Source organism: Argiope bruennichi, chromosome 8 (assembly GCF_947563725.1).
Source record: "Argiope bruennichi chromosome 8, qqArgBrue1.1, whole genome shotgun sequence".
In the NCBI taxonomy this organism is placed as follows: Eukaryota; Metazoa; Arthropoda; class Arachnida; order Araneae; family Araneidae; genus Argiope; species Argiope bruennichi.
The window spans coordinates 79094095-79114757 of record NC_079158.1 but is presented as its reverse complement, the minus strand read 5'-3'; the positions used below and the strand labels follow the sequence as shown (position 1 = coordinate 79114757).

General features: G+C 26.6%; 1 protein-coding gene across 1 annotated transcript in view; it reads right to left on the bottom strand.

The window, feature by feature from the left end:
• LOC129981975 (cell adhesion molecule Dscam2-like) overlaps positions 1-20418 on the bottom strand; it is a 560888-nt gene extending 540470 nt beyond the window's left edge. The window contains exon 1 of the mRNA XM_056093054.1: positions 20312-20418. Coding sequence (XP_055949029.1) covers positions 20312-20381 — 70 coding nt within the window. The 5' untranslated portion in view covers positions 20382-20418. The remainder of the gene's footprint in view (positions 1-20311) is intronic.
• Positions 20419-20663: the final 245 nt, after the last annotated feature.

The window sequence follows — 20663 nt, the reverse complement described above, 5'->3', positions numbered from 1 at the left end:
GTGAAAAATAAGGAATAAATGGGAATAGAATCCTCCAAACTGAAATTAGATAAATTATTTAGATTATTAGATTAATTGTGATATTAGACATAATCCTCCATTTGTCTTTGAAAGTTTTAGTGGAATCGTGCTTTACCTTCGAAGAAAAAATATACGTATGAAACCAGATATTCTCTAATAATGTATGTATGAATGTTACGGTCATGTCACAAACTTTTCAATCACTGATGAAATAAGAAAATCACTGCAATAAAGAAAAACTACGAGATATGAAATAAATTCAATATCGTATCCTGTGAATGTCAAATCCACCATCATCTTCTTGAGACAAAATTGGATTATTGCGAATTAAGTACGTTTGGATTAATCCAGGGAATATCTTTTTTTGCTTTGCCTCTTCTGTTTTACAAGACGACATACCATCATTAACAATTCAACACCAGATTTTCCCTTGCAAACTCAGCCATCTGCCAGAGAATTTTGAAAGTCACTTTGCATGGATCGGAATTGCCACATATGTGGTGTACGGTTAATAACATATATACTGGATTGTAAATGCCTATTCAACTAGAACCTTTAAGAAGGCAAAACCTTACGGCAAAATTGGATTATTGCTACCAAATAATGCTTAGAAAAATCCTTGAAATGCAGTTTCTTGTTTCGCTTCTTCTATTTCATTTAAATACTCACTAACTTTTATCGCTCTGTGTCATATTCTCTTCACATGCACGATCATCTGACAGAAAAAGCTGAAAGTTGCACGCCATGGAATGGATTAGTTATGTGACATACATCATTATTACACACGGTGGATTTTAAAAGCCGATTTCTCCGGCACTTTCTCCAGGAAAAATTATTATTGTGACCGGAATTTATTGGTTCTATTTTATAAGCGGCGTACCACAAATAACCACGCTTTGCTTGATTTCGTAGCGATCTGATAGAGGGTCTTCTAAGTTTTATCATGTATCAACATTGCTGCTAGAAGTACAGGCTCACTTTCACTAGATATATCAAAATTGGGACATTGCTACCAAATACTGAGGTATTTTGAGGATTCCCTGAAGTATCGGTTCTTATTTAACTACTCACTAACATTTATCGCTCTGCTTCATGGTTGTACATGTTACCTCACATGCACAACCATCTAACAGATATATCTGAAAGTTGTATAATATGGATTGGAATAAATAAGTGCAGTTCACACCTCAGTATCATATACATTGGAATGTAAATGCCAATTTCAGTCGCTTCTTCTGCAGGAAAAATTAGATCTTCGAGACATAATTTGTTAACTTTTTTTGTGAAATATCATTTTCTTCTTTTTTTTATACCTTCTTTTGGATCACGGTATAGGACCAATAGACACTTTTCATCTGATGTCGTAACGATCGGTTAGCGAGCAAGTTTCAAAACTTGTATCATGTGGAACACTGCTACTAGAAGTTCCCAATTTCATTATACATATTATATTTCGTTTGGAAAGTTATTACCATAATTTATTTATTTTTATAATATATATTTAAGTTAAAGAACGGAATTATTTTATCACGGTAATGAAACCATTAGTATAAAAATCGATGCTTAAACATTTTCTTTGGTGGAAAATGCATTGTTTTATCTTCATCCATTTATTTAAATAGCAATTCAAAATGTCATCAGATGCTCTTAATTATATATTCTCATACATTTTAAGTTTTAATAAATGGATCGAGTCAACTGAATTTGTCTGAAGTTCCGAGCTTTTTCCCAGACTAGCAAATCCTGAAATAAATGAGTAAAAAATGTTCTAAGGCTGTTTCCTAAACGGCCTCTCCTCTCAAGAGGCATATTACTTAGACTCTGGTTTATAACCCTTGTTTATTTTCATTTTATAAGGGTTGTAAAATGTTCCTTTGCTTATTTTCGTTTTTCCTTTTACCGTTTTAAACTTTCCCTTGAATCTCCAGATTTATTTTCATTCCTTCTTTCAGTGAGCTTAATGATCATTTATCATGGTTGCAAGCTTAAATCATCAACATTTATTTTTTCCACTTTCTTTCAACATTTTCTTTTTTTTTTATTATTTACAGCTATTTGAAAGATTTAGTTCAACATTTGAAATTTCTATAAGAATTCAACATTGAGATGCGTTCCAGAAACTTCAAATGTTTTCTTAATAGTAGGCAAATGAAAAAAAAAAAAAAAAAAAAAAAAAAAACATCCACTTGCATTTTCTAAGAAATAACATTATCAAATTAAGTTTGACAGATAAAATATTGTTGGAAAGAGGTCATTTAGATTAACCAATAAAAGGAACTCATGCATGAATTACTACTTTTGATAATATTTCAAACTTATAAACCAAATGTGGTAAAAGCTAAAATTTTAACATAATTTAACAATGCCATGACTCTTCATAAATTTATTTCATTTAAAGACCGGCGTCCTGGTATAGGGGTAGCGCGCCTTCCCCGTGATCAGGGCGCCCTGAGGTCGAGTCACGGTTCGGGCATGGTTGTTACTGTTTTCTGTGTGTGAAAGTGCCCCCCTGTAAAAAGGGGTTTTGCAAGCGAATGTGTGTACTTCATCTTCATATGAGCTAGAATTAAGATTTCTGCCTTCGGGTGCTCAGGGGTTTTTAACCTCAGAAGCTACAGCCCCCCTTTCCGTGGTAACGCGCACATGTCATTTAACATGCTTTATTTCAATTTAACTGCTTTTAGAAATATAATAGCAATCCATTTAATAAAAAATCATTTGCTTAAGCAACACTTTTGTTCACTTACTTAAATTTCAATATTTTCGAGATTCAGTATTTTTAATGTTTAATTTTTAAATTGTATTTCAAAATTATGATATAATGCACATATGGAACATTCTTCTGAGAATTTTGAACATTATTGATATTTAAAACGTAATAATTGCATTCATAAAATTACTAATATTTTTAATGAAAATATTCTACGAAAGTCGGAAAAAAAAACGCAATAAATAAAAAAAAGTTTACATTGTGATTTCAAAGCTTTCTAATGATAAAAAAAATAATTCTGCAAAAAATACTTAAGTTTCAAAGAAACGATTTGCGTATTCTAAAAAAAAAAAAAAAAAAAAAAAAAAAAAAAAAAAAAATTAAACTCTTGAGAACATTAATACAAAAAATATCGAATTCCTATTCATTTTTCATTTGTTTTATTAAAATGAAAAAAAAAGGTTTTTGTTACAATTTTATGAATGTTTTTAAAAATTTTAATTTGCCTGAGGTTTCTATCCTCAGGCAAATTTTAATATCCATTTATTCCCATTTTAATTTTTGTTAAATGTAGCATTTCTTCTGTGTTGTGAATATTCAAGCATTTCTAATAGAGAGAAAACAAAATAGAAAATTTAAAAGCACATTTTGAGTAAACAGTGTTAGAAATATTCAAAAATTAATTTTTATTTTGTTTTTAATAAGATTTGAATAGCTATTTACAAACGTGATGTGATTGAAGTTATCTTATTTGACTTTTCTTCTTGATTTTTGATAATAACAACTTTAATCTTTATAAGTATATATATTCAGCTCTTGATTGGTTCTACTGAGTTACAACAGCGTTGTGGATATAATTATTAATTTTAATATTTTAATCAGATAAATGCCTTTAGTCTGAATTAAAATCTGACATTCTGAAAGAAATAATGTAGCATGTGTCTTATAAATATTAATAAAATATGACACTTATGATTAGTAATTAAGAAATCCACGATAGTTAGTTTTGATTTGAAAATTATTTACCAAGGATTGTATTCATTTTGATGAATACAATCAGGTTTTGTATATGAAAAAAAAATATATATAAGAAAACATGAAATTATACAAGAACACACAAATGCCTTAACATCAGTCATTTAATTTATGATTTTTTTTCGCATTTTCAAGATATTTTTAATAATCGAATAGTTTTTTTCGACAACGTTCGAAATAAAAATCTTTTATTATTTTAAATTAGTTATATTGAAATGAAATCCGAATCAAAACATCTTTACTTTTTAAGAATTCATAAGGAAGTAAGAAAAGAGATAATATTTTCTTTCTGCTGATAGTTATATAATGCGTATTATTCAATCATGCAATTCGTTAGAAATGACTAAACTGTAAATGATTATAATTCGTGTAATTTATTATTTGAAAGTAGCAAAATGTCTTTTTTGCAATATTAGATGAAAAGCGCAGAATATTTTAAAACTAACTACCAATAGCTTCGAATAGATTAATGGCTGCTAAAAATTTCAATCAAATATTGTATGTAATAATTCTACCTTAATGGGCTCCTCAGTAAAATATTTATAAACTTCAACTTTTAATATATATATATATATATATATATATATATATATATATATATATATATATATATATATATATATATATATATATATATATATATATATATATATATATATATATATATATATATATATATATATATATATATATTTTATACTATTTTGAAGTATTAGATCTGTCTGCTCAATATGCTTTGGATTTTCCAAATTTTCTATTTTAATACATCCATTTATATCTCGTGGAAAGCAGCAGTATTTAAAAAGGGAAGCATTTATAACAAATGTTTCCAATTTTTGAATTTGAAGTTAAATATTATTTCAAATGGAATGAAATTTTAATCATTTTTAACGCAGATCTTTACCTATTCAGCATGGAAAATAAATCTATTTTTTATATAATGATCCTCAACAATAAAATAAAGCAAGGATGAAATATTTGTTAAATAATAACTATTGGAGTGGTATTTCAACAATGAAATAATTTTTTTATAAAATAAGTTAAAAACATTTTCTAAAATTATTTGAAATTTATTGGTTCCACTGAAAACATAATATTTTAAACTTCAGACTAAATAAACATTACTTTCATGCTGTAATATGTTTGGATGTTATAGCAGGAAAACGCAAATGCTTTCAATTATAATTCGTATCATATTCCCATCCTCCAAAATATATGGAAGCAAAGCCATTTAGAATTCTACTAAATGACTTCTTAACATCAAAGCAGGCATAGACATATACATATTCTTCTTTATTATTGATCGAGGAAAAAAATGAAAAAAACAACAACAAATGTTTAAACTATGCAATGTATTAAGGAAATTTGATTTTAAAGTGATGAGTTGAAATATTTTATCCAACTATATGCAGTTACTACAGTATGAATTTTTAAGACAACTTCAATTTTTTCATGCTTTTTCACTTAAATAATTTGCCAGGCCTTTCCATGGAATATTTTTATAAGATATAAACATAAAACCTAAATACTTCTTTCCATTCTTGAAAGAAAGACTGAAAAACATTGGTTGATTTCTAGGAACTCATATGAAGAAATGTTATATTTTTTGTTATATTTCAAAATCCTTTGTAGTAGAATTAAATTTCCTAGTATTCGAAAGGATATTTAAATAGCAAACGCAGAATGTTAGGAAATAGAAATATCTTTTTGTAAAGATAAATTTTCAATCTATTCATAGTACGCATCACAAAGCAATTTAATAACTAATATGAATTTCTAAGACTTTGATCAATAATAACAAATTATATCAATTCTATTTTTGAAATTCATAGAAACAGAAGGGAATGGTACAACTCCATTATATATATATATATATATATATATATATATATATTTGAATTTTTTAAATTAGAAGATATATTTTTCTGCAAATATTTAATAACTTGCGACAGATACTTGCAAACCAATTGAAGGCAAAACAATTTCATATGTGCAAGTAAATTACTTGTATTACTAAAATACATCTTCGCCATCCATGGTTTTTTTTTTTACAAATTGAAGACATCACAATTTTACATATGCATAAAAACTTATATTTATTATTAAAGGATCCATAATTCAGCAAATATTCATTAAGCCATGAAAAGAATTATCATTAGCTTCATTTAAAAATCAATAAGTATTAAAATAAACTTTTATCCTGGTTCATTAATAGCTGCTAAAGATAGTGTTTTTTTTCGGCCGAAGTCATTGCTCAATTTTGCTTGTTCTATCGTCATTAAAAGTCTGGATATAAAATAATGGGATATTCATGTTATAGTGAAAAAACAATTATGCAAAAAAATAATAGCACATAAATAGCTTTTCCTAACATCGGTTCAAGTTTTTAACTCGCTTATTTCTTTTTCTGAATCGGACCTTATTCAGCTTTCAAGGAAAGTAAAAAATTATTAAAAGTCTAAAAAGTAAAAGTAAGTCAATTCAAGATTTTATATAAGTAAAGCTGTGAAAAGTACAAACTCTCCATAAGAAACATTAATCTTATGTGCAAATTGCCTTAAGATTTAGAAATTAGAAATGCAACAAATCCGTTGGTTTCAAAAACGTATTTGAATATATGTATGATATCTTCTTCATCTAATTATATTTCTTAGTATAGTACACCGAATAATAGACTTCATGTTGCTTCAGAAGGGGCTTAAATATTACTAAAAATATCTAATACCTTGAAAATTGAGATGGCTTTAATCATGTCTTGGACTCATGAAAGAGGAATCTTGTTGAAATAAAGGAATCTCTTATATTCAATTTTAATGCATTTTCTGTAAGTTTGGATCTAATCTTGTCAATAATTTATGTAGAAAATTTATTGAAATTTGTTGATAAAAATTTTATCTGTATTAGAAAATTTGTTTTCCTGAGCAAACAATTTCTTTTCACCGCAGTTTTCAAAAATTGCTGTCCAATCTTTGAAATTTATTTTTGCCCAAGGCAAATTTTTCAGAATTGTAACTTAGAAAAGCATTTTTTTTTTTTTTTTTTTTTGCTAATTCTACTTTTGTTTATTTCTGTATTCTTACCAAATTCTTTTAAATTCCAGCTACTATTTTGCACAGTTAATTACATAATGAAAAAGTAATTGGAATTTTGAATTCCAATAAATTGGAATGAAAGTGTTTTCGAGATATTTTAAGTTTCTAGGAAAGAAGCGGAAAAAACAACATAGTACATTTCTTCCACATATCCTGTGTTTTTCTTCTATTTCCTGAAAAACAAACAAACGGGGATAGAAAAAAGAAATTAATTCATCTGCTTTCAAGAAACGTTTTTATGCATTAATCGAAACGAAAAGTAATTATGAAAGGGAAAAAGACATGAAGTAAAAACATTTGTTTTCGCGACTTGTTAGCAAAATACTTGATAAAAACAATGAATACATTGGGAATGACTTTAAACCGGCATGTAAAAATATAAACGCGACAATTGTAGAAAGTTATTACTAGCATCGTTATTGAAAAGTTTTAATAGCTTTGAAACTAGCACTTTATTTGGATCTCATTTTATTGGCATTTTTTTTAATGTAATTGCCTTCTGAAATTAAACGCGCACATTTCTTAATTTTTGCATACACTTCTCAATGAAAATTTTCAATAATCTTTTTCTATGTATGTTGCCGAGTATATAATTTTGACTAAACAGGCTGAATAAGTAAATTCTACTTGTTATAAAAAAAACCTTGTAATAAAATACAAGGATACCTTGTTATGAAACACAAGGATACCTTGTTATAAAATACAAGGATACCTTGTTATAAAACACAAGGATACCTTGTTATAAAATACAATGATACCTTGTTATAAAATACAAGGATACCTTGTTATAAAATACAAGGATCTGGAGATTGCGTGTAATAACTGCTACCGATAAACACTGTCAGTGACTCTTAAACTCTACAATGAGCAGCAGAATATTCCTAAAAGTCGTACTTTGAAAAATACATTCTTTGAAGTATTTACCTTTACTGAGAATTTGAAAAAGGAATTCATTTTTGGAAGAATTATTATATTCTGAAGTCAAATTTCTGGTCAGGCGTACTTGAAATATCCTTGTCAGTTAAGTACGATAAAAATTATTATTATTTTAAAAAATTGCAATGCAAATTCAAAATATCTTAAATTTTTAGAAAAGAAGTTAAAAATTTTCCATACTTATGATAAAAATACAAAATTTGGACAAAAGAGTATGGGAAAAAAATTCTAGCGAACTATTGAACAATAAAACAATTGATATGAAGATTGTAAATTTTGGATGGCGAATTGATTCGAAATTTCGAAAGGGATTTATTTGTTTTATCAGTTTTTATATTTATATTCTGTCTTTGACAACTCAAACCACTTATTAACTCAAAAACTTTTCCATGAATTGATAATAATATTTTTTAAAAATGCAAAAGTATGGGTGAAAAATTACTTTCCTAATTGTAGTCAAAACATCTGCGATTCATCAATTAGGAATTACCACTAAAATCGCATGGTTCTTAAATAAACGTTTACCCTCTCGTTTGAGAAGATTACATAAAAAATTATTGTAACTTAAAGCTCGAGGTTTTGATAAATCTTCATGTTTTCAGATCTGCCTAACACTAGATTCATGTTCTAGATTCCTATTAAATTTCGAATATAATCCGTGCAAAGAAATTTTGACTGCCTTACTGTACGAGAAAAAGTGAGCATAGTAACGACAAAGTGTTAATTAAGTAAAATACGGTGCATGTTTTTAGCATTTAAAATGTGGATTTTTGTCGAATTTTGAATAAAATCTCTTAGAGGACTGATCGCCTTCCACTCGGTATTTCTAAACATATATAAATGCTGTAACTAAAAACGAAACAACTTAAATAAATAAAATATTTGATGTGATCCTGTAATCTCAATTATAGTTCTATATCAAATTTTGATTCCCATCGGTTGGAAGAGATGTCTACAAATTGCAAATTTTATTGTGTGGTGCTTGTATCAATGTATGTATGTATTTTTCTGTAAAGATCACATGATATGTTCAATAAAAATATTATTTTCACGCCAAATCTAAATATTTTGTATATACTTTTCGCTAATGCAGGAAAATCCTTCCCTGCAAATGGATTTTTACTTTGCAATGGAAAGATTCAACTGTGAAAAAATTACCTTTGACAGAAATAAATTTCAAGCATTGGACAGCAATTGCCGGAAAATCCGCAACCTAAAACCTGCTTGTGTAGAAAACAAATTTTATTATTATTATCTTTATACATTTTCTACATCAGTTATTACCAAGAATAGATCCTTGATTCACCAAAAGTGGATTGAAATTGAATGCAAAAGATTCATTTTTTTTCAACAAGATACCTTCTTCATGATTTTAAGATACGATTTAATCCATCTAAGTTTTCAGACAATTAGATTACTTCAGTCATATTTAGGACCCCTTTTGAAGTAACATGAAGTCTATTTTTGGGTGGACCATACTAATAAATATAATCAGGTTAAGAGGAAAACATAAATAAATTAAATTACATTCTTGCAATAATGAATTTGTGGCATTTCGAATTTCTAAATCTTAAATCAATTTGCAACACCCAAATTCTTATCCAAGAGTCCACATTTTCTTGCACTGATGTGAAATAGCATCTTTATTAAAGATTATTTGATAATGGTTTGAGGAAGTCATTCCCTCCGGTTTTATTCCGTTTGATGTCTGTTAGTCCCACTGAAGCCAGAATCTTAAACTATGGCAATATCGGTTGCCAAAAATTAAAAGATAAATTGCCGATATTTCAAAATTTATTTAGATAATCATTTTCGTATTGTTTATGATATTTGCTGTTTTCCATATTCGCATTTTCTAAATCTGATATTTTGAACTGAAATTTCTGATTGACAGAAAATTCCCATTACTTCAATTTGTCATGAATCGAGTTAAGCCAGAAATGTTATGATTGAAAAAGGTATTATTATTAATATTTAATACGACTTATAGTTTTAGCATTTAAAAATAATTGCTATTGTTTATTGTTGATGCTAGAGGGCAACATCAGTTCCGCCAAAAATTCAGGAAAATATTAAAATAATATTTTTATTGAAATTGAAAAGCTTAGAGGTAAAAATAAAATATTTTATAGTGTTTTTCATAGTTTTGAATTCTTTTCCTTTTTTTTTACTGCTACAAAGATGAATAGTCACGAGTTTATTGAAAAAGATATAACTCCCATATCTTGCTATTTGATCACATAAAGTATGCTTTTTCAATTCAATGATGCTAAAATTTGTATTTTTGTTATCACTCTCTGAGGAAATTTCATAAAAATATTCGAGTATTGCCCCAAATTCTTCCATTTTTGTTACTGATATAAATCTTCTAAAATGATATAAGATTCAATACAAAAGAACGCATGTATTCTCTAAAACAGGAATAAGAGAGTTATAAAATTTAGAGTAAAAAGTAAAGTAAGCCATGCCATTATCATTTCGTAGATTTTTTTTTTTTACTTTCTAAAAAACTTATATAAGCAATGGATGCAAAAGTGACATAGTTTAAAAATGAATCCATTTGTATTTCTTAATTTTAAATTTATCTTTTGTTATAGTCATAATTCGAAAAATTTCATTGATAAATCTAAGAATAATGCATAAACCTAGAGAATATGGTTAACGAAGTTGTACCTACTGGTGAAAACCTTTGTGTGATTGAGTTAGAATTAGCTTTTGAAACAGTTTTCTAGAAGAAAGCAAGACCTAATAATCTTAATGTAATCAATCTGAAGATTATACATAACATGTGAAGATTATACATAACTAATATATGTGTTATCAAATCAAATAAACAAAAATAGATAAGATGTGTGGTAGTAATAGGGACAAAATTACAACAAGAAATACAATTAAGGAAAGTGCTTGATTCATGACTTTTTTGGAAAACGAAAACTAGATTATGTTGTTGATAATAATTTGATTTTTTTCTGAAGAAATCATTAAGAATAATATCTTTTCTAATGAAATTATATCTGACTGATTTTGCTTTGATTATTTAATGTATGTGAAATATTGTAAAATTGTTGATGGAATTTAATTCGAAATCAACAATTACATTTTCAATAAAAAATATAGATTATTTCGAAAAAAAATATTTATTTTTGTTCTGAATAACTAAAATGCATGGTCATATGTTTAAAGGGATGTGTGAATCCATTTACAGAACTTTTTTCACTTCAATTTGTATATTAGTTAATTCATTTTTCACAGAAAATCGATATCTGTCTTTTTATAATATATATATTTCAGTAATCAAATAAATTATAATGTCATTTTATTTATGGTTTAGAATTTTATTTATGTTTTATATGTTTTAGAATGACTCTAAAATCCTCAAATACTTTCATGTAAAATGAACAAATTACCCAAGTTTGCATTCTATAAACAGAATAACTATTTCACAGTTTTAAGGAACACTTTAAAGGAAATATTAGATATCTTACTTTGATAATAAATTAAAATAAGTATTGTATTATTAAAACATATTTGAGATAATGCACACGAAATAAATTAGTTGTAATTTACAATAAAATATTTAAATTATCACTCTATCGGTTAAATCCTTTACTGATTTAAAGTTTCTGCATAAACTTTATATGCAAGATAAAAAAAAAAATAGATCGAATGTTACCATAAAGAAATGCATTTTGTGTTATCTACTTGTGCAGATAATTTTATTGAAGATAACACTTTGATATAAGCATTCTAAATATGCAAGTATTTTAATACGCTTTTATACTTTCTTATATTTATTATGCTAAATCTCAAAAATTATCTTCTGTTATGGAGTATATATATATATATATATATATATATATATATATATATATATATATCATGTTGAAGCAAAAATACAAAACAGCGTGAAATTAATCGAGAAAATTTAGAAAAGGTAATTTATTGACTATAACGGAAGGAAATTCAAAACTTTTGACAGAGATAAACTTATCGTTTGGTTCATTGCATTGAAGGAAACATTTGCAGCTTTCAATAATGATAACTCATGAGGTTTTCAACATACCGATGAAATATAGGGGTTGCCCGTGAAAGACTCCCGAGTCGTTCTATCTTTTATCAGTGTCGAGAAGAGGAAAAGTGAAAATATTGTGGAAAAAATATCGATTCGTCATATGTCTTGTTGCAAAGGATCTTTCAAACTATTCTAAAAATTGAATGAGACGGTGGACTTTAAAGTAAGCAAAAAAAAAAAAAAATGACGTAAATATGAAATGTACATTTTTTTTCAAAAGTTATGCACATATATACAACTAAAATAGCGCTATAAAATGTTTTATTCAATAAAATAAAGGATTTAGAGTCATAGAAGAATAAATATTTTAATGACGTTTTCTCAAAATGATGTTCGAATTAGATTTAAAATCTTAGAAATGTTGCAGCAATCTTAATTTTTAAGAAAATTACGTAAAATTGATTATGATTTCGATTAAATTTTGACAGAAAAATATTTTTTGAACTTACGTTCGATATTTTTTATACAGCCAAAAATAATTTGTATTTAGAAAAAAGTAAAAATTCTTCTAAAAATTCAGTGAGTAAGCGTAAAAGTATTTCTGAAAGATGAAATATTATTTAGAATCATGAAGACATACAACGTTCTGTTCTATATAAATTTATATAGTATAATAAGAAGAAAATAATTAAAAAATATTCCGACTGAAATATTTTGAAACTTTAAAAAACTTTATATTAATTTTTTAAATAATATATATTGATTCAAAACCTCCTTAAACTAACAGCATGCAAAATACATTTACATTACTATGTCAATAATTTGCAAATATGCCTAATAGAATCAACCATATCCTTAATATTCAATGAAACATTATTCCGCGTTTACAAGATCATTTAAAAAAGGATTTATTTACGTATGAAAGAAAGTTCAAGGAAATGAAATAGATAGTTTAATACTCAAAATACTGAAAAACAAAATGATTTCGAAAAGTAAAATAATATTTTCATGACAAATTTTTATTACATATTACTAACAGTTTTTTTTTTAAATCAGAACAGTTAGATAATTAGATATATTTCTCTAGGAATGACTTAAATTTTCATTATGATAAATTAAATAAACATTATTTTCATATAAAATAGCATGAATATCTTACGAATTTGTATATGAAAGCTATATTATTTAAATGGAATTAAAAAAAAATTCCAAATAGCACGTTTAGAAGAAAAAAAAAACTTACTCAAAAAGATTTATCATTATATGGAAAATATAATTGTACGATAATTGGTCGATACGTTTCGTAAAAAAAGGAAAGAACACGGTCCTTTTTTTTCTGATTTTAACTTAATTTGAATATTTAGTTTTCTATTATTTACTTCAGTCTAACCTCGTAAAATCCAGAAATCTCTTATTTTAGAATCGCCAGCATATTATATGCATCAAGAATCTAAGCGTACTTGTTTATAGTAAACAAAACAATTAAAAATGTATATTTACTTAATCGGTTTAAGGAGTATTGCTGCTTGATTAGGAGTTTATAAAAATAAATGGGCACAATCCATTAAAAAGAAATCTAATTTTTATGGCAGTATTTTTAGTTTTTACTTTCAGATGACTAGAAACGTCATTGTTTTTTAATAAAATTTTATGCAAAATAATACTTTAAAAAATCGTTATTTTCAAATACCGATCAAAAATCGAAAATCAATAAAAAAAATTATTTCTTTTCGAACGTTTGAACATTACGCTCAGCTAAAAACTGAAAATATCTTAATCAGAACTCAGCTGACAACTCAGCTGAAAATTGAAAATATCTTAATCAGAACTCAGCTGACAACTCAGCTGAAAATTGAAAATCTCTTAATCTTCTAAATCCATCGAGACTGAAAAGAAAGGTCTTTTGAAGCCGAAGATTTCTCACATTTGATTCGAATAAAATTCCCATGGATATATGAATTTATATTGCATCATTTACATTCAATTCACACATCTAAGAACTTGAGATTGAAGAAGCTCAATGCAGTATATAAAGACGAGTATTTTTTTATAGAGAAACATTACAAATGTTAAATAATATTCATACCAAGTAAGAAATGATCAGACATGCATGTTCGGTGGCAACTACATACATGCAAAGATATGGCATATGCAATTACGTTGTTAAAAATTGAAAAATACTTCCAAAATTTTAGTAAATATTTTCTTTCCGAAACCAGAATTACTTGTAGCTTAACATTAAATTGTTACTATAAAAGCGAGTTTTTAAGCTATGATAGCCATTGTATAAGACAATGTATATAAATAAAAAGCCATGATACATACAGGGTATGGCAAAATATAATTGACAAATTTTAAGGGAAAAAAATGAAAATAAACAATGTTTTTTTTTACATCAGAGTGCGTAAAGTTTGTTTGTCAGTTTAATCAAAGATATATCAGATAAAAAGTACAATTTGCTTTTAAAGAAATAAAAATATAAAGTTGCATTAAAAAATGTTAAAAGTATAACTCAATGGAAAAAAAAACTGAATGACAAATATCATACAATATCAGGAAAAACCATTTAGAGTATCTAAGTAAATTATTCAAACGATTGCTTTCCTAAATTGTTGCTATAAAAGTAAAAGTTAGTTGCTATAAAAGTAAAGATCAAAATATAGCCCATTTTGATTTTCCTTCTTCGTGTTGATGCACTGTCTTAGTATTTTGTTTAGCATCTAATTAATTATTTAACAACTGAACAGCTATTCTTTCAGTTTTGAAATCACCTGAACCGTACTTATAGTGTTAAAGCCACATATATTTTCTTTTACTTGGTTCACCAACAAGGAGTCACTCATTGTGATCGGCCTTTGAGTTTACGATCTCAAGTTCTAATGCAAAAATGATTTGCTTCTATATTCCTAACTTAGATGTAAAGTTATTAAAATGCTTTTTCGAATATCCTACAAAATTGAATAACGTTGCATAATTATTTATCAAGAATGCATTTAATAACTGAGAAAATTTCTTTCTCAACACATAGAAAGAAGCCCGATTGATATGATACTTAATAGAAAATCTATCTTTTAAAATTTATAAATTAAATGCTAAATATTTATAAAATAGATTTACTTTATGGATGTCAAAAAGCAGCATGAATATGTGAATACAAATTTTGAAATTTGTAAATCAAAAATATCTGAAATTTTCAATTTATTTTGAAATATTTTGGAGAAAATAGTTAGAATAAAAGCTAAAAGCTTACTCAATATATGAATTTATTTCGGGAAGGTATCAATTGTATATAATTAAAAATAATATTTTTTGATGATTTAATTGTGAATTCCCAAAAGTTATTTTATTTAGTTTCGTTTAGTTAGTGTTAGTTGAATTTCATTTTTCATTCTTCTCATTGAAAGCCAGCATTAATTGGTGCAATTTGTGGCTAAACCATCACTTAAAACTAATTAGTTGGGAATTTTATATTGCAGTTAATAAATACTAGATGGTAGAGAATTTCAGGAAATTTTGAAATAAATTTCATAGGAAAACTGAAGCAATTTATGTTAATTTTGAAAAATTACTTAATAGTTTTTCATTTTTCAAATATGCACTTAATCATCTGCTTGTTTTGTTTTTCACACCGTACTGAATTCTAAAAAAGTTGTATTTTTTTCGAAGTCGTTACTTAAAATTAAACTAAAAATGTACTTAAATCCATTCGATATATTTAAAAAACTTTTTTTATGATAAAGAATACAAAACATACTTAAAATGAATTTTTTTAAAAATTCATTTTAGAAATATTATCGCTATTATTTATCTCTTCAGTGTTTTAAAAATAACTTCCTAAGCACAATTTTAATACTTATATCATTAATTATAAATATTTGCTTTAATTATGTAGTGAAATAATTGTCTTTGTAATAATTAATAATCCGTCTACTACTAGGGATGAAATAAAATGAGCTGACTACTGAGAATATAATATTTTTTTTTAATTTGAAATTATGCGAATATTTATTTTAGTATCTTTGGCAGTATAATATTTAATTATTAAGAATAAAACTAAAAGTTACTTTTTAAAACATGTAAAAATGTTTAAAATGAATAATTATGTTTTATATAAAAAATCAGTGCACAATTTAGAAAGGATTATTTTTTTAATAATATAATCAGCTTAAGTTCTTCTGATAATATATTTCAACGAAAAACGTGGAAAGGGAGTCTATGTAATGCTATCCCTGGAGAATGAATTAGAATTTATTGTAATTGCGCTTAGTTAAAAAAAAAGAAAAAAAGATACATTTTATTGAATGATAAAAAATAGTTATAATATTAATTTAAATTCCCAATATAATTCTTAATATATCATAATCCATTTATCATCCCTATTGAAAAAGAAATTCTCATAATTTATATAAATATCATAGCTCCAAACGTATTAAAATTACAGATTTAATTACATACTATACATGATTATTCCAATAAATTCTACAATTCTAAATAGATAATTTTCATTAAAAAAAATGTAAGTTAAGTAAAAAATGTAAAAATTAGTAAGTTTCATATGATAGTTTTGTAGAATGTTTTAATGAGTATATCAGACATGATAAATGAGAAGTACAAAATAAAGAATTAATTATAATTACGTCCCTGAAGAGCTATTACGGGACAGACCTCGGAATTTACAAGAAGACCAGATGAGACATATTATTCATTTCCAAACTTTCGTGCCACAGGGGCATTTTCCTCTGAAGAATTTAGCGTGTATCAGAATATTTTGTAATATGACCATATCAAACTCTCTTATATCCAGCATTTTTGAATCAAAATTAAAAATATTAAATCTGCACAACTGTGGCAGAAGATGAAGAATAATGCTAATAAAACAATAAAATGTTATATTAGTAGTGACAGCATGTAATTTTTTTTGAAATACAAACACATATATATATTCAAACTTATGAATTTTTGAGAAACACTAGGATAATTAACCCTTAACAGGGGAGGTGAAATTTTAGGACTTAACTGGGGAGGCGCGGTCTACGGGACCGCATTTCATTTACACTCAAATTAAAATTTCTAATGAATGTATTAGTATGAAAAACTGCCAATATATTTTGCAGATATTTTTCTTGATATATAGATATGTTTTAGAAATTTTTCAAAATATATTGTCATTGTAAAAAGTAAAGGCGTTGGAACATACATTTTCTTCTCAAATTACATGCTACAATAAATAATATTCTTGAAAAAACATATTATTTTTTATTTTTTAAATCATATTTATTTTTACAGTATACGAAGGTATATAGAAGACAATATAATGTAAAATTCAACAATTATATTAAAAAAAAATGGCAATGGGTAAATTTGGCCCTTTTTTTATCGGCTTGTGTGACTTTCACAGCAAGGTTTTCTAGGGCATTTTAAACATACAGGTTAAAGATTAGTATAAGAATCAACCTATAAATATCTCTTGGTATATTAATATATTTTATAAATTTTTCAAAATACATTATCACTAGAAAAATTAATTATGTTGAACTTACATACCAGAATCAGTTGAATGCGAACTTTCATCAAAAAACTCTTCTGTACAAGTATCCTTATCACTAAAATCACTTTCTGCTTCATTGGAAAGTGTCTGGAGTGCTACTTGATAATAGGATCAGTAAACTGGATGATATTTCGAAGTTTAAGCTTTAGCGCCATCTGCTAAGCCTTGTTTATCACTGGGACACAAACAGGAAGGTGCGGTCTTTGAGACCGCGCTCAAAGAAATAATTAAATTATTTTAAAAAGCATGCTGAAATCGTTTGAAAAAGTGCACGTGTATTGAAGGTCAAAAAACAGGAAGCTAAAGGGTCAATCCATTCAATTGAGCTAAAAATAGAATAGGGATGACCGAAAATCCATCGCTAGCGGTCTTACAGACCGCACGTCCCCAGTTAAGGGTTAACAAGTTGTCCAAACAATTTAAGTTTACTTCAATACGTAGAGATTATTTTTATTAATAATTCAAATTTCAATTATAAATAACCGAATAGAAAATAAATTCAAATTAAAGAGTTAATCTAGAGCCAAAATTAAGGAAAAAATTGATCTTGACTTTTATTTTAATTTTAAGACAAAGACTTATTTAATTGGTTAGTCAATAGAATTATATAGACAATTATCACATAAAATTGGACAATTCGTTTAAAGTGCATAGCTTATTATATACCACTTATAAGGCGCTTCGATCTAAAACCTATCGATTATATATCTTTAATTGTATCAAGTCTGTTTAAATACATAATAGATATGTTTGAAATTTTATATAATATACTTAACCTTTATACTTTATATAATATATTTAACTTAAAGGCCAGAGAGATGCCATGGAAGACGTACTTTCATTTGCCGAAATTGTTTTAAACGAGCATTAACAATTTCATGAGCAAGTGTGTAATATCCATTTTTTATTAAACATCAAATCTTCTATATAATACAAAACTGTATGGATTTAAAACATTGAATAGGAGGTGGGAAAAATTTTGAAGACGAAAACGAAATTTGTGATTTGGAGCAAGGCAAGCCGAATAATCATAATTCGGGTTTCTGACAGCTCCGTTAGTTCACTGAAATAGAAATTTCGTTGATTTTCATTCCTTTGAGATTTGTGATGATGACTAAAAAGGTATAAAACCTCATCACAACTGGTTTCAGTTAGAAATAAAACAAATACCTAACTGATCATATAGTCCAATATATATACTAAAGAATTCGTGATTATAAATTGCAAATAAAGAGATTTCAACGGCTAGACATGATGAAGTTAATAAAGATAAGGTAAAATTGGTAAAGACATGGTAAAGATAATTAAAACCAGTGTTTAAATAATTCTAAGTATCGGAAACTCCTCGATTACGGATACCTAAAAATAGTATTACAATGTTGAAATTTAAACAAATATATGTGTGTGTGTGAAAGAAGGCAAAAAATATTATACCGAATTAATAAAATGAATAAATCCTTTTTGATATACAGTAAAATTTTGAAATTTTGAGAGAAATATAAGATTTTACCACAAATAATTATCAATTTTTCTCATAAAAGTTATATTAATTTATACTTAAAATGTGATACATATATGAAATTCTCAGTAACATCTTTTATCTAACAATTTTATAACCAAAAAACATTAGACTACAATGAATAGCGAAAGACTAATAAAACAAATTTCAAACTATATATATATATATATATACGTTTAGAACGTTATATATATATACGTTTTAGAACGTTTCGCAGTAATAGTTGTCAATTTTCTACTTTGATTGTATATTTGTTTTAAAAAAATAGCCTATTTTGATCTACTCTTGCCCTTCCTTAGCATCTTGGGTTTATCTGACTGACAGTCCTTCAACAGCAACATAACAAAGATAAAAGCCAATCAGTAGATCTCGTAACACATTCTATTATTACAATGAACGCAAATTTACCAAATATTATTCCTACAATAATGGGAATTACATTCTTATTCAGAGATTATTCATCCTCGTATTCTTGTCCCTCCCCTCCCCTCATGGAAAATTAAATGGCACTCAAAATTAATTTTTCCATCAATGAAAAATATAAAGAAAAACTTTTTACATAACAATAAGCAGATGCTAGTTATGCTATATATTCTGAAACAATATATAAAGAAGAATCTCGCAATTGTTTTCAATATTTTTGTGAACACACACACACTTTTTCAAAGATCTTCAGTCATTCTTAAATTTATATTATGAAACTAATTAAATTTGAAAAAAAATAATGATAAACTATGAAACTAATTAAATTAAATTTGAATAAAATTTTGATTGTAATAAAAGTTTGCCGTTGATATATTTGCATTTCAATTTGAATGTTGAATCCTAATTTATTGGAATGTTTCTTTACCTAACTGCATTCAATTATAGATCAAAGGAATCGCAGACAGCAACAGGATATTCTGACTGTAAAGAAGACTAAGCGGGGCGCTTTTCCTTTTTACAGAGAAAAGTATCATAAAAGTAAATAACGAGTGAAATTTGGAGACAAGTTATAAATTATTTTTATAAAATATGACCAAAATTAATTGCTTTCTTGGAGTGTTATGTTTAAATAGCGTGTTTGATATCACAAGGGAAGCCAAAATCAGCTTGTTTTCTCTATAAGCAACATTATTATTTGTACGCTGAAAAAAATAATTTGAATAAAAATTCAAATTATTTCATTTATTTATTTTAGTATTATATATATTTTTTTAAGAAATCGTTTTACAAACCTATTAAACTTTAACAAACCTATGACTTTATTTCATTTCGCTCGCCGCAAATAAATAAATAAAAAAAAAAAAAAAACGTTTGTTAATCCGCATAAATTTAATAATATAATTTTATATCATAATTTTAATAATATTTTATATTATAACTTAAAATCGTTTTTGTTCATTAAATTGAAGGAATGGGAAATCAATGAATGAACAATCCAATTTGTTGTCCTTACCTTGCAGACCGATGACAAGGACAATAATCCAGTATCCTAACTGGAAGCTGCCGGAGTGGATCCGGCACATTTTGTCGGTGTTTCGCGATGCACCTCCGAGCGCAAGGTCGTTCCCAGTTGCCGGAATCGCGGAAACTGAAAAGAGAGGATCAGAAGGTCCACGTGGGTTACTTTACGCTCTCGCCAGAGAGCGCGGAAGTTGCCGGGTTTCGATTTTTCGGCAATTCTTAGCTCTTGCGCTCATGCCTTGTTTGTGGATGATCGTCGAATTTGCAAACAGTTTCAAACATACTAATGGGTGATATCGCAAGGGTTGTTCTTCTTTCTTGAGCAGTCTCAGATAAATATTTGT